The sequence below is a fragment of the Nothoprocta perdicaria genome, unplaced genomic scaffold, assembly GCF_003342845.1.
Source record: "Nothoprocta perdicaria isolate Ctin4 unplaced genomic scaffold, notPer1 scaffold_214, whole genome shotgun sequence".
Taxonomy (NCBI): Eukaryota; Metazoa; Chordata; class Aves; order Tinamiformes; family Tinamidae; genus Nothoprocta; species Nothoprocta perdicaria.
This window is the reverse complement of record NW_020455360.1, coordinates 232,691-257,897: the sequence shown is the minus strand read 5'-3', so window position 1 is coordinate 257,897 and position 25,207 is coordinate 232,691. Positions and strand designations below refer to the sequence as shown.

General features: G+C 41.2%; 2 protein-coding genes across 2 annotated transcripts in view; one reads left to right on the top strand and one right to left on the bottom strand.

Annotated features, from left to right (window-relative positions):
* The first annotated feature begins 732 nt into the window (after positions 1-732).
* On the top strand, positions 733-2,769 carry FBXL22 (F-box and leucine rich repeat protein 22). The gene is made up of 2 exons (XM_026038659.1): positions 733-1,067; positions 2,424-2,769. Exons 1-2 carry the CDS (start codon positions 733-735, stop codon positions 2,767-2,769), a joined length of 681 nt encoding a protein of 226 aa, XP_025894444.1.
* Positions 2,770-8,009: 5,240 nt separating this feature from the next.
* The window catches only part of HERC1 (HECT and RLD domain containing E3 ubiquitin protein ligase family member 1), a 65,599-nt gene continuing 48,401 nt past the window's right edge, over positions 8,010-25,207 (bottom strand). The window contains exons 54-77 of the mRNA XM_026038647.1: positions 24,843-24,973; positions 23,984-24,183; positions 23,501-23,609; positions 22,787-22,933; positions 22,248-22,349; positions 21,126-21,299; positions 20,503-20,796; positions 19,596-19,661; positions 19,377-19,502; positions 18,677-18,815; positions 18,102-18,283; positions 17,529-17,684; positions 16,826-16,948; positions 16,166-16,268; positions 15,320-15,489; positions 14,022-14,160; positions 13,743-13,912; positions 13,208-13,377; positions 12,888-13,053; positions 11,694-11,770; positions 11,007-11,259; positions 10,628-10,780; positions 9,454-9,759; positions 8,010-8,572 (exon numbers count right to left, since the gene is read on the bottom strand). Coding sequence (XP_025894432.1) covers positions 8,387-8,572; positions 9,454-9,759; positions 10,628-10,780; positions 11,007-11,259; positions 11,694-11,770; positions 12,888-13,053; positions 13,208-13,377; positions 13,743-13,912; positions 14,022-14,160; positions 15,320-15,489; positions 16,166-16,268; positions 16,826-16,948; positions 17,529-17,684; positions 18,102-18,283; positions 18,677-18,815; positions 19,377-19,502; positions 19,596-19,661; positions 20,503-20,796; positions 21,126-21,299; positions 22,248-22,349; positions 22,787-22,933; positions 23,501-23,609; positions 23,984-24,183; positions 24,843-24,973 — 3,842 coding nt within the window. The 3' untranslated portion in view covers positions 8,010-8,386. The remainder of the gene's footprint in view (positions 8,573-9,453; positions 9,760-10,627; positions 10,781-11,006; positions 11,260-11,693; positions 11,771-12,887; positions 13,054-13,207; positions 13,378-13,742; positions 13,913-14,021; positions 14,161-15,319; positions 15,490-16,165; positions 16,269-16,825; positions 16,949-17,528; positions 17,685-18,101; positions 18,284-18,676; positions 18,816-19,376; positions 19,503-19,595; positions 19,662-20,502; positions 20,797-21,125; positions 21,300-22,247; positions 22,350-22,786; positions 22,934-23,500; positions 23,610-23,983; positions 24,184-24,842; positions 24,974-25,207) is intronic.

Here is a 25,207-nt window from a genome sequence, read left to right as displayed (position 1 = left end):
ATCAAAGTTGTGGAGCTGTTCATGGTTACTTCTAGTTAATTTTACTCCTCTATTTGCTTTATTTTTTCTCTACCATTGCTGCTACATTATCTCCAATACTGCAAAACAAAACATTTTTATTCATAAACATCCATCCCTGTCTCCTTTTTCCGATCTAAGAAGGGAACTAAAGCTACACCACCATAAGCACTAAAATAAAACCTGTAAAATTCAAGCTCATAAAGCTAATAAAAGCATGTGCAGCCCTACAACACTTGCCCCTGTTCCGGGATAATCCTCCTTTCCTGATGTCAAGGGTAGAAGAGCCCGGGAGCAGAGCCAGGAGGCTGCCCCTATAGTTAAGGCCGGGTGCCAGGAGCTGCAGCCTGACCCGGCGCCTGCTTCAACACCCGGGAACTCGGGAATCTCTCGCTAGGAGCTGCAGGGGACAGTGCACGAAACACCCCTCACAGAGGGGCTCCTTCCAGGCGCTGCCTGCCTGTGGGCTCCACAAATGCCTGCAAGGAAAACGAGCCCTTTTAAGGAAGCGTCTCAGGGAGCTGCAGGGCTCATTCCCAGCCCCTGCTGCAGCACAGCAACTGTTGGTGCACACACACACACACACACACAGTCCTCACCCGCTCCAGGCCGAGCTCCTGCTCCAGCAGTTGGCCAAAAATAAGCACCATTCCACAGCCATATAAGTGCAACGGCCTCCGGGCGCCCGCGGCTCCCCAGCACGCGCCGGCAGCGATGCACATAACGCAGCTCAACCACGAGTGCCTTTTACATCTGTTCTCTTTTCTGGACAAAAACAGCAGGAAAAGTTTGGCAAAAACATGTCTCCAAATGCTGCGAGTGTTCCAGGATCCTTTACTGTGGCCGGTGCTGAACTTTCACTCTCCAGCAGAGCTGAAGAAGGATAATTTTCTCCTGGGACCTGCTCTAAAGTACTTGTCCATCTGCTGGCACTCACAGCAAGTCAAGGTGTGCAACATCGAGGACTGGCTGAAAAACACCTTCCAGAAGGACTTCTGTTACAAGCATGAAAAGACTGTCAGTGACTTTTTACTACAGGTTTGCGACAGGTACGTTCTGTGGGCATGACCCTGGACATTTAAGAGAAGGGTAAGAGCAGCCTCGCGAGGAGGGCAAGCAGTGAGTACCTGCATGGCTGGGTGTTTAATAGAGAGGCTATGGGGTTTAGTGGGAATAGTCAATCTTTTTATTGCTTTACTGAAATTCCTCACCTATCATCTTTTTTAATAATACCAGAAAATGCAATACTGGCTACTAATGACATGCTCTTTAACTAACCGGTGCTGTTCTGGCAGCACGACCTGCGTTGGGGGCAGGATCTCCTTCCTTCCAAAAACAAGTTCATGACCCACTTTGTTACTAATCCCCAACACAGTCGACAGCTACACTACAGCACGATACCTCTATGTGTCTTTCTAAGCTACAAAACTGGTGCTCTTGGGGGTTAGCAACCCCTCTTGCTGCGCTTACGTTACAGGGTAGGGCACTAAAGCAGCTGTAGGGCCATCCCATAAGGGATGGTCGTGTCCCCGTGCCCGGTCCCTGTGCAGCCGGCTGTGCGGGGTGGGTAGACGGCCCCGCTGGAACTAACAGCTTTTCAAACCCTGCCACGCAGCGGGTGACAGAGCACAGGCTGCTGCAGGACAGCCTCAACCCACACCGAAACGCAGGCTCAGACCAGGCCGCAAGGTCAACGCACAGAACTGCACCAGTAGCTGCTCTCCATCTGCTCCAGAGCAAGGGCCTGTTGGGAAAGACGCCTCGCTGCAGAGGAACCGCTCCACAGTCACCCAGGGCCACGCACAGTGTCCTGAGGTGGCGGGAGCAGGACACGGCTCTGCACAAGGGGTTACTATTGGGGGGCTCCCTCGGCAGCACCCCCAGCCAGCCCCACAGGCAGGGCCCACAGGGCCTGACACAGCAGGACCTGCCTGGCTCCCAACAGCTTCACCTGGGCACATCACTATGGCCATTGCCCCTACTCTGTGCAAAGCAAAAGCCACATTAGGGGACGGTCAGTAGCTCGAGCTCCACTGAGCTTACAGTATTTTAGCTCTGTTACCCTCAGGCCCTGGGCTCGGAGAAGGGCGACCCTGGTTCTCTCCTTAGGAAAACACCAACACAGCTGGAGCCTCAACAGGCACCACGTTCCCTTCCTCCACTGCCAGCTGAGCTGCAGCTGTGACCAGCGCAGAATCRCTGCCTATAAATCACGGTTAAATCTTCAGGTTAGTAGAACTGTGCAGTAAACTCTATAAAAGCCAATATTTAATTCCCCCCACAGAAAAGGTGGTATTTTTCTTTGATTTCTATGACGACGGTGCTTGAAGACGCTACGCTGTCCAAACGCTGCTCATTGCTCACGTTACCCCGCTCACCTCTAACACTGACCGTGCTGCTTCCAGGTGTCCAAACCTGCTCTCGCTGACGCTCTCGGGCTGCGGCCACGTTACAGACGACTGCATCTCGCTGCTTCTGCAGAGCTGCCCGCGCCTGGAGACGCTCGAGCTGGAGAACTGCGTGCGGGTGACGGACGGGACGCTGGCGGCCGCGGCGCTGCACGGGCGGGCGCTGCGCACGCTGCGCCTCGACTTCTGCCGCAACGTCACGCGCAGCAGCCTCCAGGGCCTGCGGGAGCGGCGGCCCGCGGTGGCCCTGAGCGCCGAGCGAAGCGCCAACATGATCCCCGACAGCAAGCCAGGAAAAAGGTTCCTGCTGGAAAAAGCGGCCAGGAAAGCGGTGCAGCTTTAACTGGACAAGCTGCATCGGGGGCGGCGCGGCCCGTCCGCTCCAAATCTGGATTTGGGGATCTGGTGGATCCGTCTCCATCCGGAGCCGTCCCGKTCTGCTTCGTGAAGCTGGAAAGTTCTGCATTTCTGCACAGGAGCTGCTTCAGGCTGCAACACTGCRACTCTGATACCTTTGTGGAAGAGTGGGAGGGAGCAAAAGCACCTTGGGCAAGTCTTGGATCAACCCCAGTTTCAGGGAAAGCCTGACTGACAAATTCCTGCGAGTGGAGACACAGCTCACAGGGCAGGCCCTCACTCGGGGGCGCAGCCACTGCCTGTGGGATCCTTCTGGCAACCCCCCCTTTCCTGGGAATCCCAACTTGCAGCTCATCTGTCAGGCTTATTTATTAAGTGGGCCTCCATAAGGTAGCCTGCACAAACCACTATTTGATCCTTTGCGTTTTCACAGGCTAAACTTCAACTTATTTTTTAAAAAAATGGCATTAAAGCAGGCTAGCTGACAGAAATGAGCTACCTGAAAACGCAGACATTTACAACCCGTAAGTAACACAACTTCAAATACTGAACTGGGAAAATGCTACAGCAACGACATCTGTAAAAACAGCCATTTGTCACTGCTAGAGTAAAAGCACCAGCTGTCTGCACCCAAACCACCAGCCGGACTCTCCTGCAAGCTGCTCTGCCCCATGGAAATGACACCCACTTTCTCGGGAAGGGCTGCYCCAGCAGGGTGTGCACCAAAACAGGACCTCCAGGGGTGGTACAAGTTTGCTCTGCTGTTTAAAATTTACCTTGATGCAGCACATGGGGACTTGCTCGCAGTGTCGAGCAGCTCCTACCAGCAAGGAGAGGTGCCAAGGTGCCCCTACCAATTCCACGCAGCTGGCCTGCAGGAAGGTGAACGTTTCCGTGTGTGAATGTTTCCCTGTGCTACAGTGGCTGTTTAAATGTGTCACCTGGGGAGCTGGTCAGTCCAAGGGCTTCTACAGCCCGGAGGAAGGACCGTCTCAGGGCTCGCTGGCACCACAGGGGCCGTTTTAAGAAGCACCACCTCACACCGCACCTCACCTAGATGAGCATGTCCCATCACATCCATTCTGTGCAGCCAGCAACGTTCCTGGTGCTCCACTCCCGGAGAAGCCCGCCACGAAAGCCCAACCTGCACCTCCACGGGGACTCTGCACCCCAACTAACCTTCACCCAAGGGCTCCTCTCCCATTCAACACAACTCCCTGAAGAGCTTCAAACCTCCGACCCTGACCGTGGGCAGATCGGGCTACCGAYGGCTTTGCTTCTCCTACAGGAGCAGCTGCCAGCACGCTCCCAATCCCAGCTTAATTCACACTGAAGGCTACGGCCAAAAGCTTTCAACAAAAGCCTATAGAATGTAGGAATACCCCAGTATTTAAATTTAGAAATATTAACCTTTGGAAAACACTGTTGTGTCCCGTGTCTCTGTTCCATGGCACAGCAGCTACTCACTTCACCGCAGCAATGTAAGTGCACACGCCACAGTAAATCCCACTTTGGCTTCCAYGAGGTGCTATGTATTGGTTCATAAATACACAAACTGCAACTTGCATCACTGGAATTTGAATATATCAAGACTACCATGATTGTAAATAATTGTTTTGCTTTGCTGCATTTTTACAGTTGGAAATGCATCCACAGGTATAGCTTTGCAGAYTTAGGTTTTGTTAATCACTTGTCTGCATTTTAGTCTCTCTCATATAACTGGAATATTACAGGAGCTAATGTTGCTTATGAGCAACACAACTAACTGGCAAATTATTTAAGGTTGCCATGAATATCCAACACGGCTTTTTTTTTCTTAGAGAATGAGGTGTACCCTCTCTTAAAAGATATATGGAAAAACTGCTATTCAAATAAAGCAGATTTCCACCTTTCACTGGCATCTAAACTGTAGAAACAAGTTCAGAATTTAGAGTTGAGTTATTTACAAATACTGGGTTTGATTTTCCAGTTTCTCACTGTATTAGTTTTATTACATTACTGCACCTTTTATTAAAGTTATATGGAGAAGTATTGCTTTAGGTATCATAATGTAGAACTCATACTTTAGCTCTGATGCCTCAGGTAGTCTTGAAATAAAAATTTATTTCAACTGATGTGTCATTTTTCCTTCATGTTTGAGGAGAAGGAAAAGGAATATGGTATCACAAATCCACTCAAAGCCAATTCCTACTGCAAAAGTAGAAATGCAAAACTGCATTTCCAATTATTTTCCCTAAGAAGTTTCAATCTCAGCAGAAATATTCTTATAAACTGTATTCCTAGGGCTTATTATTTCCTCTGCAAGAGCCGATTAACAAGCTACATACTCCTGAAATGTGGAGCAAAAAACAATGGAAAGAGGATTTCACAGCTTTCAACGTTAATGAAAATACTTACTCCTCCTTTCCATCCTGGTTTATTGCTCCACAGATATCCTTTGGTACTTGCATAATTTGGCTGAGCTACAAAATAAATCACAGCATTACCAAAACTTAGTGAAACAGACCTGTAAATCTAGCATAATATCCTGTCAGAGCCATAAGAAACTCTCACCCCGGAGAGACATAAATCATTTATTGCTTTATCCTCACAACCTGGTGATACTTCAGTATTCTCCTTTTCCTAGAATTTAAGTAGTGCCCTTATGCACTAAAAAAAAAAAAGGAACAAAACTGGAAACATCCCTGAAGAAAAAAGGCAAAGAGCAGTCCCAAAGCAGCACCCGCAAGCTGGAAAAGGGACAGCCAAGCTAAATAAGCTGCCTGGGAATGGGGAAACTGCAATGCTGACACACGCCTCACCTTGAACATGCTGCTATTTGTGCCCGGAGGAATAACAGGTTTCACCTATTGCTGCTAGGCCTAAGGAAGGTGTGAACCCACAGCTCTCTGACCTGTGCTGATGCCAGCTCTAAGTGCTTTGAGACGATGTCTTCCTCCAGAAAGGCTAGATCTGGCACCTAGYAGGTTTTCAGCTAGCCCCAAAATATGAAAGAGGACTCAACTCTACTGCTGCAGCCCTGGAAGGCTGAGGGTTCATCCAGCCAAAGCACCAGGGTCACCTCTGGCCTGGGCCTAGCTGCTCATCTACACCTACCTGGTACAACGGGCTGGCTGGAAGTGGATGCACTTCCAAGCAACAAGTCCCRGCGTGTAAACAGGGAAGGAAGTGGCTGGAAACACCAGAGGGAGCAAGAGAACAAAATATCTGATCTGAGGAGGAATGGGACAAATACTACATCAGAAGCAACAAAAGCAATGTTTAACAACAGGCACAGGCTTTTGGGGATCACAGTGTTTTCCATGTAACGCCTACCCAGAGGGTACTTTCCTGGCAGAAACACAGGACCACAGAACAGCTGAGGTTGGAAGGGACCTCTAGAGATCACCTAGTCCAACCCCCTGCTCCAGCAGGGACACCCAGAGCATGTGGCACAGGGCGGCAKCCAGGTGGGTTTTGGGGATCTCCAGAGCAGGAGTCTCCACAGCCTCCCTGGGCAGCCTGTTCCAGGGCTCTGTCACCCTCACAGCAAAGAAATTCCTCCTCACATGGAGATGGATCTGCCTGGGTTTCAACTTACACCCATTGCCCCTTGTCCTGTCACTGGCCACCACCGAGAAGAGCTTGGCCCCTTTCTCCCCACATTCACTCTGCCTTGTGCAGCAGCTCCAGGGTTGCTACAAGACACCAACTTGTGTTCCCTGCACGTATCCAATACCCATAAAATGACAACGCTAGWGATGTGGCAGATGGTCTCCAAAGCAGGGCAGGATCAGGGCTGAGAACTCACTGTCTGTCTGTAGGTCTGTCTGTGTAAGGAGCCTCGCGCAAGACTCCAGGTTCGAAGCAGCAGAAAAAGCGCCMGGGAGCAAGGGTGAAAAGAAGGATCGTTACAGTTATCGTTATGGTGAAAACAAACAGAAGGGTAAAAATAAAAAAGAATTAAGCATTTTGATAGATTTCATCGTGCCAAGATAGAAAAATTCAAAGGAGAAGCAGAATAAGAGAGAAGTCTCAGTTAAAGAAGCTAAGCACAATCCTTTAATCGACATGAATATTTACCAGGATCAACATCTTGATACACTTTACTGCAAGCTGCCTCCAAAAATACCCTCGCTCCCCACAAATCAAACTCCACAGCCCATACAAAACTAGTATTTTTTTTCACGAATAGCTCGGTTTTGTTCTCTGCCAAGTGGAGCACACTGACAAATTAGTGCTCAGACGCACTCCTGAGGCCTTGGAAGGCAAAAAGGCAGGGTTTTAAATAGCAGTCTAGCCTTCTATCAGTAACCTTGTATTTTTCAGGTATATCAAGTAAGATTTTTGATGGGGAGGGGAATCTGCTCCTTGCCCTCCACGTCCCATCCTGCAGTGTGGGGCCAGCTCAGAGCTCACGGGCCTCGGGCCTTCCTCAGCAGCCAACAGTGAGTCGTTACTGAGAGGACCTCACCAGATAAAACCTGGATCTTGATCATCTTTTCAATGATTTTAAAATTAGCCCTTCAACCACTGCCTGCTGGACCAATATCCTGGTCTTGACCAACGTGGCCTCTTCAGTGAGGGCCCTTTCCCACTCGCCAGCACTTCCCAGGGACACAGAGCAAGGGATTTCTTTATATGGAATTCACCACTGTCCTAAGCAAGCAGGAACATCACTGCATAAAGCCACACACTGCTCATTAAAACAGTTACAGCCCTACCAAAGTAAGGCCAAACAGATGTAATTCACCCACATTTAAGGCATAAACCAAAAGTGCTTCTAAGACCCACGACCTGCCCTACCTGTCGCTTTCAGACCTCCTCACGGTCACCAACGGCTACTCTGGAGGAGAGAAGGGCTTAAAGGAAAAACAAAATGGAATCAAGCACAATTTTCACTTGTGTTTCAGTACAGAAAAAGGAATAGTTTACCTGAAACAAGGAATAATTTACCTGGAAAAGGCTGTACCTCAAACACACTCCGAGCGCAGGGCAGTGCTACACATCGGGTTAACTGAAGATAAATGTTTTCAGATGTCCTGTCTAAACACGCCAGTATTAAAATTTCCTGAGACATACAGCATAGAAGTGTGAAGACTGAGTAAAGCATGAACAGTCCACAAATGCATACAAGCAACCAATTCTTGAATTTGCTTTATTTCTCTGCATAAGGAACCCTGCACAGGCAATTCAAATTAAAACAAAATAAATATGTGAATATTCATGTAAAACTGTCCTTGCTAATGAACAATTATACACAATGTACAACTCTTCATGTTCACTGAGAGGGCTTACAAATGTACTATTCCCAACAAAAATGCACCAAAATCTCTCCATGCAAACTTATCAAAAGTGACCAAAAAAAGGAAAAAAAACCCTTTCTGATCATACTTTTTTTTGTTTCCTTTTTCCTTTTTTTTTTTTTTTTTTTTACAATCACAAAAAAAATAAAAACATCTAATTTTTTGTTACATTTAGAGTAACTAAAGTGTGGCCACTGTTTATTAACATCTGTCTTTATGCTCCTAAGACATCTATGGTTACCATAAAATTGTGTCAACAACGAATTGGACTTAGGGCACTACCTGTAGCAAAAGGAAGATGACTTTGTTCACAGAGCGTTAATAGTCTGTGTCCGAGCCCTCGGCATTGTCCACGTTCCTTGAGAGCATGTAATTGTCCATATCTATCGACCTGCAATTATTGATTGCATAGCGCAAACGCTCGGCCATGATTAGCTGACTGGAGTAAGGTGGGAGCCTCAGTTGAAAGAAACAAGTCTGTGAGGTAGGCAAGCTGTCGTAAGGCTGCAGAAACGGATAAAAGGTTAAGACACTGTTAAGATAACCAAGAAAAACAAAGGCAGGATGTTCTTATTTCATTTCTCCCTCCTTCCCGGTCTCTGCTGGTCACCGCTGCCTCATTTTTGCTTAACTGTCAGGAAATAAACCCTTTGAAGACCTTTAAGAACATGCAAATCCACTGCTTCGCTGCCCTTCTTCCTGCAAATCATTCCACCCACCATGGAAATGGAGCCGTTTGAGGAGCAGATGACAAAAATATTTAGGAGCCCGCTGGAAGACACCAACCAATATTCAAACTACACTTCATAGCGGGTCTTAACACAAGGCAATTTGACACAGCTAACAGTCAATGCCAGTCAAGYCACCGTTACTCTATATTTGCCTTTATCTTTCATTTATATAGTTCACAGTGAACCTGCTTTTACTGCACAAAACCCCAAGGTAAGTTAAAAGGAATATATCCTGCATGTAAAATAATATCCTGCAGACTCGGTGGTTTTAAGACTTTAGGGTTCACTAATGGTCATAAGCTGCCACTTACTGAAAATTTAGAAAAAAATATAGGGTAAAACTATCAAAATGAAGGAGGGAATTGAAACAGAAAATGACTACAGGCAAGTCACAACAGAAGAGGTTCTATTTCCTGTGCAAGGACCCACCTGAACCTCCAATCATACAGTTATATGGTGACCTCACCAAATGCCTTAAGATGTAATTCGTGCAAATGTTACACATTCCTACCCTATAAAATAATCTTGCTTCAATAGCTCGGGGCTTATCCCATCACACATTTTTTATATAAATTTACTATTGGGGAAACTTGGCTGTGATCGCCAAGGCACAGATCAAAGGAGACAACAACAAAACAAATGYAGACAGCTTACCCTATCAACCTTCATTATTTGGAATCGCTGAGAGATATCAGCTGTGTTGGCTGGCAGTCGAGATCTTCCCGACACAAACCTCATGAAAAGGACCCTCTCCTCGTTCGAGAACTCCTCCAGCGTGTGCCAGAACCACTGCACCAGCTGGTGCTGCTCGTCCACCTCCCGATACCGCACTACTTTCTTCAGAACTTCCACTGATATTTCTGGCATTCCACAGACCATTTGCTCCAACTGCTTGGCAGTCAGAAGAGACAGCAAGGGGACTGGCACGATCCAAGACATTCCTTCTCTTACAGCAGCCACCTGTTTCCCCCCCAAAAAGAAGAGAAACTTTAAGTGCAGTTGTCTTAGCTCTGCCACTCACACACAGAACTGGCCTATCTGCTGGTAAAGATGAGAAAAGAGAGAGAATTATAGGAAACTCTTAAATACAACCTCTCCCCCATGCATCCTTCTCTCAAAATCCTGAGGAATATTGCAGGTATGTTTGCACATGAAAAGAAAAGGCTTTGGTAAGGAGCAGAGCTTTAAAAAGTACATGGKAGCACCTCAAATGAAGATGGCTAAGCCACAAACTCTGCAGATACCCRGTATCTGAACTGGAGCACAGCCATTTGATAACTCCAATGAGAAAGTTACTGTGCTAATGATGATGACACTATCATCTATWTCTTGGAAGAAGGGAAAATCCTTTYCCTAGAATGCAATTTGTATACTGCTTTCATGTGCTTCACTACCTGACAAAATGCATCAACTCAGGCAAACAGGTAATCAACACTTTTCAACGCCATTTTACATTCCCTTTGTAGTTCCTATGCAAAAGTCAAAGAGAAATGGTTTCAAGTTAAAAGTCAGCAAATATTATGCACTTGAACTGGACTGTAAGTTGATCTAATGTCTGAACAGTGCTCAACATGCACAGTTGCAGGGTGGTTTCCCTAGCAGAGCTGACAGCTGCACTAGGGGCTCTTCCAGGTTCTCATTTCCCACGTTCTTCTGGCAACTGAGCAACCATCAAGAAAAATGTGAGTGATTTTAAACAAAAACAAAAGCATGTGTGGAGGAAAAAAAATGCCGCATGGAGCCAGGCAACATGCAGGAAACCAAGCTTCTCTTTTCCCCTAACATGAATAAACCAAAAACGCTGTTCATACTAATAAAATGTTCTTACCTGACGGTCCATTTCATGGAGTCTGTACTCGATTGCCCTCTCCACATATTCTTTCCTGTTTGAAAAGGTAAGTGGGATACTGTTCCCTCCAGGGATTATGGGAACCATTTTTCCATCAGCACTTTGGCCTACAAAAGAATCTAAAGGAATCATCTGCAATGCAAAACAGAAAAATTATGTTCATCATCAGCCACTCAAGTTATTTAAATTTATTTTTTTATTTTCAGTCCCTAGCTACGAGATCCAACAAGATCTCAAACTGCTTGTATGTATCAAAGCAAATGATTTATTTAATTATATAATTTTAAGAATGCTGGAGTTAAGACCAATCTGATACAAGTAACCACTTTTAGAATAAACCAGAAAGTTTCAATGTTACCTCATGGAAATTTTCTTCAGTAATCCCACTGTCTTCAATGTGAAGAATGCTGTTGAGGGTCTGCACATAGAGCAGATCTACCTCCTCCAAATCCTCCAAAATGAGTGGGATACAACAAAGTTGCTTCCAGACCATTGGAGCCAAGTGAAGATCTAATGGCTTTTTTGTACGAATAGCTACACCCATGAGAATGCCTAAGAACTTAAACTGCATCAGATGCTCATCTAAACATGCTGAAGGGTTAAAGAGAAACCTGAAAGAACAAGAGAAACATTGTCAAGCTGCCAGCAGCATTTTTGGGCTAGTTCATCTCATTAGAAGCAAAAGCCGGAATACTTCTAAGCGCAGCACAGTAGCTGYCAACACAATTATCAGCACACAGCGTCCAAATGAGAAGACCATTATCTTTAACTCTCCAAATGAGGAACACTGCTAGGTGCTCAGGGCTAGTTTTGCCCCAAAACATCACTGATGTTGCTCTAAATGCTTTCATATTATGACATTTATTTATTAAATAAAAATATATTAGAATAAATTACCTCAAAGTAACCCCATAACTTGAAGGAAAAAAAATATACAGGGAACAACCATTAAGTTGTCACCACTGGGTATAAAGAGGTTAGTTCAAAGCTTTGATTTTCACCCACTAACTTTTGCAATACGATGAAATCCTGACATAGTCCTTACCTATCCCTGTTGTAGCCCACTTCAGCAGTAGCATTTGGGGAAGGAATAAGCAGGTCTACTACTCCAGTTTCCAGTTCCTTAAAAAGCAACAATAAAAAGCCTTCTTAGGCCCTGGGATAATAATAGTGATATTATGAAATTATAACATTATAAAACAGAATGAGCTATGATAGCAATGAATATTTTTTAAAAATTCACCTGGATGTTTAAGAAAAAACAACATGGTAAATACGATCTCTACTACTAAAAAATACGGTTATTTCACTACCTGTCTTTGTGTCAGGTTATAACCGTTATTTTACTGTGACTACTTTGTGATACTCACTCCTGGAGYCTCTTCCAGAAATGAGGAAAAGTCTTGTTTTTATATGAAAATTATCTAGGAAAGAATCCATAAATTAAGCCTGAAATCCCTATCAGATCCACCTTAACTTAGGCCTTTAGGTAACTACATTAATAAATGGAGTGCTTCAGTCTCTTCCAACCTGCATCCTAATTGTAACTCCAATTACAGCTCCAGTGTTATCCATAACTGTTACCGCATTTTGTATTAAGCAGATACACTAATTACCACCTTTTGATAGCATTATTCCTCATTCTTTGGGATGAGGGACTCCTGGCAGTTATGGAAGCAATCGAAGCTCTTCAGCAGTATTGTCTGAATCCTTCTCCTGACAACAACCACAGCTGTTCCAGGGCTAAGACACCCTTTAAACATAACTCCTGGCAGTCCATACCAGTAGGGACCAGCTCTATCCCCCTCCTGCGAGTCTCTTCCAGTTCCTCTGGAAACTGAGCTCTTCACACAGCTRTGCTCTCAAAAACAGCCATTAACTGGGTACAGAGCAACAGAATCTCCCCTGTATTTACCAACTTCCTTCCTGACACTGAACCCAAGATGTGACATATATCTTTGCACTGCAAAGATTCAAGGAACCAAGTGCGACTTCTCTTACAGAAAACCTTGGCTAGGCAGAATAGGGCCATGCACAAGACGTCATAACGTGGCATTTCTTTGTCACAGTATGAGGCAAATTGTTTTCTCAAACACATTCATAAGAACTGAGCTCTAACACAGTGGCTAAGCACTGATGGATAGAAAGAGCTCGTTACACTGCATAAAGAGAATCTGAAAACACAGGCAAACACCGGAAAAAGAAGCAAGCTCATCCCATGCACTTTGAACCTTCATACCTGACACATTTCTGTAATGGTGTCATCAAACACTCCTCCTGCGTCATCGGCTCCTTCTCCGACAAGTTTCACTTTCCAGGCACGGGAGGGCAGGCGAAGGTCTGATGCATTCAGCTTTACCACCTGTCTGGCTATCTGTACAAAAATGGGCTTGCATTTCCGACCCCTGCAAATTCAAAAAAGTCATACAATGTAACTCACAGAAGTGTTACCAATGATTAATAAAGGTGTACAGAGGGTATTCAGCACACGGAAATTATGAAATCTATGAAGTAGCATTTGTTTGATGTCTAATACTAGGTCATTAAAAAAATACTGACCTGGTTGATATTCTTTTTACAGTAATCTGAGGCCCGTAGTTTTTCCCCTGAACCATCGTCTTTCCTATGGAGCGCACCATGGGCAGCGTGTAGACCCGYGGCGCGAGCAAGGGCCTCAGCTGCCCTTGCACTATCCCCCACGTTCCTGCATTGTAGTGAGATGTACTATTCTGCAAGAGAGTTGGATGAGATTAAGCTTTAAGATAATAAAGAGCATTAACTCCCTTCTTTACAGAATTAATTCACAATTAATTGCTATCATTTCAGTACTTTATGAAGCAGACAATTTCATCTATCTCCTTTATAGCTTTAACGCTAGTGAGTTTTGGAAATGAATCTTGACACATCAGTATTAGKAAAAGTGAATATACGTAACAATATTTTGCAGAAAGACTAGTTTAATCAGGATTTATATATTTTATTTATTACAAAAATCAGATCCTGCTACTAACATCTTTCTTGATCTATAACGGAACTTTTCAGTGACATGGCACTGCAAAACACTGCCAAGCTGCCTTTTCACAAGGAATTTTACCTGGTTATTGGGACTGAGGTTCAGCAATCTCCATGAAGAGTACATGAGGTCTGAAAAATGGTACAGCAGCCTCAGCCTTGCTCTTACTGTGTGAATGCTCACTTCTTTCAGTGCCCCATACTGGGGTGGAATGGCATCGGGTAAACCAAGCTGTAAAGGCACTGAGACACCTATCACAGAGGAAGAACAGCAGTTCATAAAGGGTAGCAAGCTGGGATATAACAAAACTTGTGTGGACACAGAACCAAGCAAGCTTCACCCCAAACATGTGGAAGTTACCTGGAGCTCTTGGTGGCACAGGAGGAGCTGTCCAGGCAGCACTGTGGCAGCGTCCTGCTGAGATCTGCCGAATATTCTTGCCTTGCAGGACTGTTATTAGTGTTGGTTCTCTGACGTGGTTAGTATGGCCCAGTCCAAGCTTTTTAGAGTACATGTAAAAGGCACAAAGGAAAACGCAAAAGAGGATATGATGCTTCTAAAACTCCTTAAGTAAAAATTCAGAGCAAATGGTAGAAATACTTGTAGAGTTATCTCTGTAGCATATGYTGGGATAAACACTTTAGACACCTTTTATTATGCTAATGTTAACCTTTTCTTTTGGCTAGAATAGCACATCCATACCTAAAAGGAATAACAGATATGGATGGAAGAGAGACTTTAAAACAGCTAGAAATTTGGGAGGTGGTTAATTAGTCCTGTAAACTCCTTCGCAGCCTAACTGCTCTATGCTGTGAAGGCATTTCTTTTTTTTTTTTTTTTACACTTCCTAAAAACACAGACTTTTTAAACCAAAGGAGAAATTTGGCTTACAAATTACAAAACACATCTTTTACAAAAACAAAACACATCTTCAGAATGAAGTTTCTCTACATCTTTTACACTAACAGCTTTTTGTCCTCTGCAAATACAAAGTAATTACCCTTACAAAAAGTATTAATTTCAGAAATTCTTCCAAGAAACCTTCTCAGCAACTCAGTCCTAAAATACTAGACTACCAAGTCTGTCTACTTTGGAACATCAGCAGTCAGTAYACTATGAGGCTCCTTCTTAGTGCTGCAGCATGCAAACCTATCAAAATTTCAAAATCCTTCTAAAAATTCTAAATATACATCATGGAGTAGGGGAAGGTGATGAACTTTTGAGGTCAGTGATATAATTTCAGTGTTCAAAAGAAACACAAACTTTTTTTTGTCTGAATGTCTGTTGAAAGATTGATTCAWCTTTCTTTATTAAAAGAATCCCAAGAGTTCACAAATCTGTTTTTCACCTACCATAAATTTTGCTCTGTTAAAAAGTAGATGATATTTCAGGAACCAGGTAAAATTTTGTAAAACTCTTCTTTTAAAAGAAGTTTTACCTAGAATGCTTTTGGGWAGAATATTTTTGGTACTTTTTCAAACTATTTTTCATGTAGGAGGACAGGAAATCAAGAAGAAAATCACAGAAAAAAAAATTATGGTCAAGACAGAATATGGACAGTGACACCAACTTTCTTTTCCATCAGATGTGTTCCAAGTAGATTTACAGAGCATAATCTATTTTACAAATGTTAAAAATTAACAGAAAAATGTACATACCTGTCCTTCAGAGTTGCTTCCCCAAGCATACACATCCCCTGTGGATGATAAAGCTAACGTATGCTCTGCTCCTACAGCTATGTCTTCAATGAAGATTCCTGACAGTACTGGAACTTGTTGGGGTCTGTTGTGATTTCGAGCTCGGCCTTCTGGCAAACCTATGAGGCGATCTACAATGGCAAGGAAATATGTACATACGTAAAGACCTGTTCCCTTTAAAAAGTTATTTTTACTTGCAGGCAAAATGCAGAGAGACACAAAAGGGAGTAAAATCTAGCGTACGTTTCTTACAAAAGTTTGCAAGATTCATTAGTGTTGTTAAACTGTTACTTTCACTTGAAGACTGAATCAAGATCATAAATTATAATTAAAAATTATATTAAATTAYAATTAAAAATTATATTAAAACTAGGCAACTAGACCTGAATTTATGGTTTCACAATGCAAACAAATTAACAGTTTAGAAAAGAGTAAATGTATTTCACTCYTGGAAATTCACTATTGATTCTCGTAGTGACTCGATTCATGATTTGTGACATATGCTTCATCAGACAAACTAAACACTCAGGCCTCGTGCTTTTGGGCTTGTGAAAGTCAACTACATTTTATGCAAATATTTAGAAAACGAAGTAATAAATTGACAGGTTATCATAAGAGCAAACTAGATACAATTATAAACTTTGATTYATATTAAAATTGCTGTGCTGAAATTACAAAATTATATAAGGTCAGTATAAATCTCAAAAGTGTTAATTCATCATTATAGATATATCTTAACAATCTTCCATTCATTTTCAATAAATAAAAAACTACAGTTGGAGAGATTCAACTAACAAATTGTCTTACCTTGTCCAAAAGTATATACATGACCATCTTTCGTCAATGCAACAGAAAACTGGGTTCCACAGGCAACTTTTTTGATTCCAATTCCACAAAGAATGTCCACTTTCTAAGGGAATTAGTGAGGTGAAAAAGAGCGATGAGTATGTTAAAAGAAGGAAAAAATACTTTCTTCTAACTCTCGGTTCTGAAAAGGGACTTGTCATTCTCATGATATAATACATATATTATAGTGTTACTCTAATTAAAGCTTGTAACTGAATACAGGAAGCCAATACACAGTTTTTTTAATTTAATGAAACTAAAACCTTGTTCTACATACAATTATTCCAAATGCCTGCTATTTATGTGGAAGAGTGGATTGGAGGGGAGAAAAGTGTGTAAACAGCTTCCTTTACCAAATTCCAAAATAACAAACCTCTCTGATTTAAGCCAGTCTTGACATTTTCACTCTTTTCATTGTCACAAGCATAAGCTAAGTACCATTTGTAAGTAATTCTTGAGGTCTCAGGCTCAGCCTAAACAAGCTACCAGAAATACTTACGCTACTCTGTGTTGCTATAGTAGAGTAAGTGGAATTAATAACTTAATTTCTGAAAACTACAATCTGAATGTAACACAGCACTAAAAAATTATGCAAAAGATAATTTCTTCWTGAATTCTAACCTGTGGTGAGCTTTTTGCCGTGGAATTTCCCAAGCCAAGTTTACCATAGTCTCCATCTCCAAAAGCCCACACCATTGAGCCGTCTGTTGATACAGCCACAGTATGATTGAGTCCACAGGCCACCTGATAGAGAGAAAAAGACTTTTATGATCTATTGTTATCCCTACTGCTAACTACAAACCTGTCTTAGAAAGGTACAATTGTATTTTAAAACACTAGCATCATTTGAACCACATCAGAACTTGTACAATTTAATACTGCATTCTAAAGCCATTCAGAAGCACTTTTAGGTATTTTAGGTATYAAAGCCTAAAATACCTAAAGCCTTTTAGGTATTTTCAACTTCTCAGTTCCTAAAGTAAAGAACAGATTCATACTACACATGCTCATGGTTTAAGGATATAAAATACACGAAGAATTCAGGCTTTARAATGCCCAAACCTTAAAAGATGAAACAAATTTTTAAAAGTATTATCATCTGTATTATACCATGTTCAAATACATGGGCAGTTCTGCAAAAAGAGGATCGAAATATTCTGCCGCATTTAAGAAAAAAAGTTAGAAAGTGAAATTCTRCCACTGTATTCAAAACAGAAGCCAAAGCTAAAGTTGCTTAAACCGATGTTGTTATATCTCAAAGCAAAATAAGTTGAAAACACCAGTTTAAGGCAAAGATACGCTGCTGGTTTTAGCTAAGCCAWACCTGTCCAATCTGGTAACCCTCCAGTGCTGTCACTCTCTCTGGGAGTTTCTTGTTTGAAGTATTTCCTAGTCCTAATCGACCGTAATCACCGTTTCCAAATGTAAAAAGTTTGCCATCTGCCGTCACCACAGCTGAGTGCTTAAAGCCACACGACATCTGCAAGCAAAATACAGGCAGTATAGAGTTGGTAGAGAAAGTGTGTCAGCTATTACATATTTAGGCTTTTCCTTTGCTGAATTATATCTACTTTATAAAGAGATAAAATACAGAAGCTTTAGTACTAATGATGTGCTCCAACAACCTGCCTCTCATCTTCCTCAAGGATAATGTTAGGAGGGGTCAGGTTAGTACTTTCTCAGAGGAAAACTGTCCTCTTGGTTCATAAAGCTAGAGAGCTATCAAAGYTCCCTGGGTTTGTTCACTTTAAGAATTCACACTGCTAAGACTGGCAATGGTTTGGGGACATTTCTGTCACTATTTCTACCAGTCACCCCAAGTCAATAAAACTTCTAGTGGTAAGGTACCATGCCTACAAGTCGTACAAGTTTAAAAAAATATAARTATATTTGGAACCTGCACCACTTCTTCTCCTTGCAGAGCCTCTATTTGCCTAGGTCTGCGCTGTCTGTCGCTGTTGCCATGTCCCAGTTTGCCATAATCTCCATCTCCCCAGCTAAAGACTTCCCCGCTTTCTGTTAAAGCCATTGAATGTCCATCAGAGCCGCAGGAGGTCACCAGCTGTGTCACCACAAAGCCTTTTAAAGAGAAAGGAGAAAAGAAAATTCAGAACAAACTACAACATGAAATTCTAACATCCTTTCATCCCAGCATCCTTGACGGTAGCAAATTAAGTTTTGGAAGTGAATCAACTAAGAATACAGTTTTCTTGTTACAGGTATTTCCTTGCTTTTACGAAAAATGGCATCTTCTCATGCCTAACCTATGCTTCTGGTCTGCCACTGATTTGGAAATGAACTGTTTCTAAGTCATAGTAGAAGTATGGAATTTCATTCAAGCTTTTTATTAGAGTACAAAATTTTAAAGCGTCAATCTGGAAAAAAGCGTGAACACAAATAACTATACTAATTATTAAAATGCTTACTTCTGTTCAATCAGAATTCGACTCACTTCAAAGCCAACAGTTTTACCTTGTAGTGCTGAAATGACCGTTAACACATGAAGATCATCAGAATTTCCTTGTCCCAGTCTCCCATAGCTCCCTTCTCCGCAAGCCAAAACTGTGCCATTAGCTTGAATGACAAAAGTGCAATTCTGACCACAAACAACCTAGTTAAGAAAGATGTACAGGAGTTTTAATGAGTTTGGTGCTTTAGAACATGGCATTAGAATGTACAATATTAAATTATATCAATCAAGATCATAGACTGCTTTGTCACACGGCAAATCCTTTGGGGATAACCTTGTTTACATAATATCATCCCATATTTGAGTTTTATTACTTAATCACATTACAAAAAAATACTTAATTAAACTTACTAATCGTTTTGTGAGTGAAATTACAATATATTCCCACAAGATACTCTTACCAAATATTTAGTTTTGACATTACCTCTTGAATGACAATGTGGTTTAAGAAAATCAATGTATATATTATGCTAGAGTTGCCCGAGTGTTTTCAAATTATGTCATATCAAACAGTTTTGTTTCATCATGTTTCAATGGTTTCTTACTGCAAATTTACGAAATAATGTAAAAACTTTCCCTTGAAAATGGGAAATTGAGTGAAAACGCATGAGTTGTGTATTTTATAGCAAATTTTAACAAAAAAAAATGAAAAGAGCTTTAGGGAAATCTCAGAAGAAAGAAAAATATCTTTCAAGTGATTACCTGCTGAGCCTGAGAGAACGAAGGTGCTGCTACTGGTATCATGACATTTCTACCCGCTTCCGCTAACTGTCCGTGCCTTCCTGCTCCCCACAGATACACATCACATTTACCTCCTAAGTGCCAGTCCTACAGAAGAGCATGGAAGATGCTTTAGAACAAGAGCCCTTTTRATATTTTACAATGAATAACAAACAAAACAGTACAAAAGATTTTACTAACCTCTGGCCTTGATGTTGCCCAAGACATAATCTGCTCATCCATACCATTGATCCATTTACTGTTATCCTACAAAAAGGCACAGTTACATTCTGTTCAAAGCTTTGTATTATTTTGCTGTTTTTTAATAAAATTTCATTTGAAACAAGAACAGTAGTGACATTCAAATTATTTTAACGAGAAAAACAAGATGTGCAGTCTCACATACTTGCATTTTGGCATTTCCTTAATACTACTAGCTACCAAYTTATCCATGAGTCACAAGTGCCTATGAAAGCAGTGACAAAAATTGCCATCAAGCATTACCACGGAAGACTACACAAGGGAATACTTGGCAAATTTTCTATTCCCCACAGAAGTCACCAAAAATACTTTAAAATTAATAAACACAAGGAAAAGGCCACGATGAAACTCTCTTTCTCCTTTTACTGACGTTGATGGCTTTTTAATACCTTAAATGGAAATATTTGCTTTTCATGTTACAAGCTTGCTGATAAAAAAAAAGAATTAGGAAGTCCAAAATTTCTCTTTTAGCTAAGGTATCATAGCAAGTAACATAAATAATTTGCACTACCAACAGAGCTCAAARGAGCATGCCAGAAAATTACTCTAGAAGTCAGCATAGTGAAGTCTGACATTTATTTCTATTATTACATAAGAAAATTACTGTTAAAGAGCATGTACTTCTGCATGCAGATGACTTTCATTTTGCACTTGTGACTAATTAGGCACACAGAGGTGAACAAACTTTATAGTATATTCTAAACCAATTAGCTAAAAATTAAATTTTAGCCCTTCTAGTGCTTATGTTATCGAGGACAAATCTTAGCAGTTCAGGCATGTTCTGCATCACAGCATACATTCAATACTGACATGCTTCCTTGCGGATCTGCAATAAAGCAAATATTACCATTAGGAGGGTGAGCTCGTCTTCCGGAACAGGYTCCAGGTCGGGAACAGTGAAGGATTCTGGAAACTGGGCTCCTTTGGCCAGAGCTTCAGCAGCTTTTATGGTGGTGGAGAAACACTCTAGCCAGGCCCACTCCGTGGGACTCCAGGCTGCGGGATCGGGGAGGCAGCTCTGGTGATGCGGGGGCACCGGGGGACTGCACAAGAGYTGGTCCAGGTGAAGGCCCACAGCCAGGGAGGCCAAGCACTGCATGTAAGGACTATGGACAAGCTGGTCTCCACACACMACGTGGGGCTAAAGGTGAACGGAACGGCAGAGAGAAAGTGAACACACACCGTTAGAAATATAATAGCCATCAGTTCAGAAATGGTAGCCCACCAAAGCTGCCCTTGTAGAAAAATACTTTTCCTGTGCTTAGGTAAAACTTCTCTTTGAGGATATTTTAAAATATCCTCAAATTAGCAGAACACTGGTTTTGAGAATACTGAGAGACAACTTCAAACAAGATGTGAAGCCCAGAACTCCAGAAAAGCCTTCCGTGTTCTGTGCCAAAAGACTGAAACCAGCTGTGAGCTGAGTTATACCTTTATGTCAGGTGGGAATTTTCCAGGAGCTCCTCTTACCTTTTCGTAAGCATACTGCTCTTGAAGCATTATTGGCAAACGTTCCAAGAAAGCTCGCATGCAAGGAGCCATGTTTAATCCGAGCACTCCTTGCTGTTTCAGTGCAGTCCTACACGTGGCAAGGACGTGATTGGAAGAGATCCACTCCGAGCTACAGTTCACTACCAACACATCCTGTTTAACAGCAGTCACAAGACATGTTAGAAATTAACGTTGCAGAAACCAGGAATATTCAGCCTTCAATGATTCATCACCATCATTTTAATTTATCAATTAAATTCCCAGCTAGAAAATGTAGAAGCTTGAACACTGTTGTCTCTGTTAATGAATAATCTGCTGGTAATGCTACAAGTAGCTAACTCCAATTTCTACTTGTTCACGTGCAACTCTCATATTCCCAAGACAGCATGACTATCACTCCAAAGAAGAAAGTAAAGAAATATTGATAAGCAGAGTCCTTTTCAGTGAGTTCTGGCAAAACTTTAGCTGGGGATCTGCCTTGTAATATGAGCTTCAATTTCTGGGCTAAATTTAGAGGACACTTTCAAAGAATCACCAAAATATTGTGTTTTTGTTTTTCCCTTGAGGATCTGGGGGGGCTCATGCAAGCTTATAGATATTGCTCAATTGAATTTACAGAACTACTGTTGAGATGCTAGTAGCTCTTGACACAGAAAACCTTAAAATCTTAATTCTACCGCTCCTTTATATTAAATCACAGAGGTGTCTAACTTATTGTAGAAAAGAAATAACTTCCTCAGAGTGCACAAAGCATAAAAACAACCATGTCCTTTTCCTATTTTCCCGACCCACTTAGTACAGCTGCCATATGCAGCTTCACTTCTAAGGATTTCCCCCCCGCCCCAATAGCTTTTCTTAAAGAAAAACCTGAAATTTAAGATGAAAAACTTAAAATAAAATTAAAAAAAAAAAAAAAAATCTATTCAGAGTCAGGTAAGAGTCAAGCAATACATCCTGCACAAAGTCAATACACACAGAGGCCTGCTGATGTGTTGTTGTTCTTTTCTAGGAAGATGTTGACCAAAGGCATTTCGTTTTAATTAGATAATTCTCAATCWCACAGAAATTTAAAAGGAATGCCCTTTTGACCCATAGTATCACCTTTGATCTGTTAGAGCATGCTGCTACTCCCACTTCAGGTATCCACACTGCAGTCTGAATAGCTCCAGAGCCTATCACAACACTCTGCAGTACTGAACCATCCTAAGGAAGAAGTGATTGGAGTCAGTGTGTTTCTAAAGCAMCTCTTCTTTTTCAATACACAAAATTACATATATAGATTATACACTATATAAGGATGATATACTTCCAAGCTGCACAATATGCTTTAAAATTCTAGAATTTTTTCTTTACATCTATACAGATTTTATCTTTACATCTATAAAGAGCGAGTAATTCTCCAAGGTTTAACTAAAATGATCAAGACTACTCAATGAACCAGCAGTAGAATCATACTTAACACACATATTTAAGCTTTTTGCAAGTATAATTTTCTACAATTACTTTAAACCATGCTTTCTCTAATGTTTGTAATATATGTTACAAATGTACTGTATGGGAAGTAAATGAAAGGTAATCTGATATCTTTACCTTATGGAGACTTAAACTAGAAAATCATGCTGCCTAACAGACAATCTTACCCGTAAAGACCAGATATTCATGAGCCCACCAAGTCCACCAGACACTAATGCCAGTCCATCAGGACTGAACGCAACAGTCCGAACGGGTGTAATATGTCCTCTCAGCTGAAAGACACACTTGACTTCCACTGCTCTTCTGTATCCATCCTGCAAAACAAACTGCTTATAAAAAATAACTCATATTTATGGAAAAACGAACAGAACAGCAGCTTCTATACACTGATACTCTTCAGTAAAGCTGTGGCACTTCCAATGAGATAATAATAAAAGATGAATACTGCAATTGTTTTCATAAATATATCTTTGTTACATATTTTTTTTTAAAAAGCCCATCAATACTGAACACATCACAATGCAATCTTACTTAGCTAAAATTTATCTTGACTTATCTTTCCCTTAAGATAATTTTAAACTGTTAACAAGTTCTAGTRTAAATTTGTCTTTTTTGTAAGAAAGACCAAAGCATAATCTTTAGCTAAATTAATTTCGACCTTTGATCTTTACTTTTCTGAAAATTCCTGTGTTTTATATGAAACATTTATATAAACACCCGTGTTTAATATGAAACATTGTTTAGCAATATCTTCTCTTAAGTAAATTGAGTAAATTGTTGAGTTTTGACCATCTTCCCCCATTCTCTCTCTCTGTCTCCCGCAAATTCAGAACGACCACGGAATAAAGAGTATCTTAAACACCAAGTCGACCACTTTTTACCTTGGCACTCGTTTCTTGGTCCCACCATCCTTCTGAACAAGTTGAACTGGACTGTAATGTGATGTCCTGGGGAACAGCCCAGACACACACCAGACCATTGTGGCACCCTCTGAAAGCAGTCAGGATAAAATCACAAAAAATAAAGTCATTAATACATAGTATTAATTAATAATATGTCCTAAAAGTTATCAATCAGCTGCATCTCCTTCCCATAAATTTAGAGGGTATCAATTAATGTAAAGCAAGCAGGATAAATACATTTTTCTATATTTTTCCCCTGTAGCTTTTTACTAATAACATATCCTCATAAAAATATTTGAAGGAAACTTAAAAAAAAAAAAAAAAAAAAAAAAAAAAAAAAAAAAAAAAAACCACACTTGTTCTGAACATTAATAACCAGTAATTAATAACTAACATTAATAACCAACAATAATAACCACTGGAAAAGAGCTATAAGCACACACATACACACAAAATACATACGTAGCTAGTAAAAGCTGCAATTTGGGTCCTTTTCCTGGAAGTGGACACCAGGCAATGCCATTCACAACTGCTGGATGTGACAGGGAATGCAGACGTCTCCAGCAGCCTCCCATGTATCCCCAGAGTTTCACTGTTTCTTCTTTAGCACACGTCAGGAGAATTTTACCAGTTGGATCCCACTTCATACTAACAACCATATCCTAGAGGATTTAAAAAAAAAAAAAAAAAGTGGCATCAAGTAACATAAAGGAAACAGAAAATTCAACCCTCAGAGCTGGTGTTCATTATTAATAATAAAAAGCATTTTATTATCATATAAATCACAACAAACAGAAATAATGAGATGCAATAATGAAAATATTATGATACTTTCCAGACTATTAAATTAAAAAATCCTGAGAAAAACTCAGGAATAGTACCAAAAAAAACCTCTCTCTATTCATACTGACACATTTTCTGATTTTTCTAAAAAAAAAAAAAAAAAAAAAAAAAAAACCCCACACCAAAAAAACACCACCACCAAAACTCACAGACAACTCTTCATTTTTACGTAGTGAAATTGCAGAATGAATCACCAATAAAAGCTACTGGCATTGTAAACATATTAAGCAATGGGCTAGACAGAGTATTCTAAGAAAGGGTGGAAAGGAGAATGTTTATTGTTCCAGCCTGCCTCTCCTGCAGGCTTCAAGTACCGAGAGCAATCTGAGAAGCACTCAAGAGTTTTTTACTTTTTTCCTTAAAATATGCTGATTTTCAGCATTTGCTTTTACAAATAGCTTTCAAATAACAAAAACAGTTTGAATAGAGTTCTTTATCAACAAAAATTTCACATTAATTTCAGAAAGACTACCTCTACCTTATGTGCATCAACTAGAACAATTCCTCCTTTCTCAAGGGGTTCCTTTGTTCCTATTAGCAATTTTCCATCCGAATAGCCAACTGCAAAGGGCCTGTCTTCGCTCAGCCAGGCAAGGCATGTGACAGACACTGCAAGAGCAAAAACACACCATTATTTGAACTAAATCCACTTCATATCTGCCAAAGAGCTTCCTACAGTGCAACTGCCTGAAATGTAAAATGTGCAACCACCTCCCCCGCCATCACAGTTAACTAACATGCTTTTTGTCTGAAAATCCTCTTGAATTTGTATGGTAAATACGCCACTATAATCAGGGCTGTTTCATTTGCCCTCCTTTTCATTAAAGTCACTTATTTATTTCC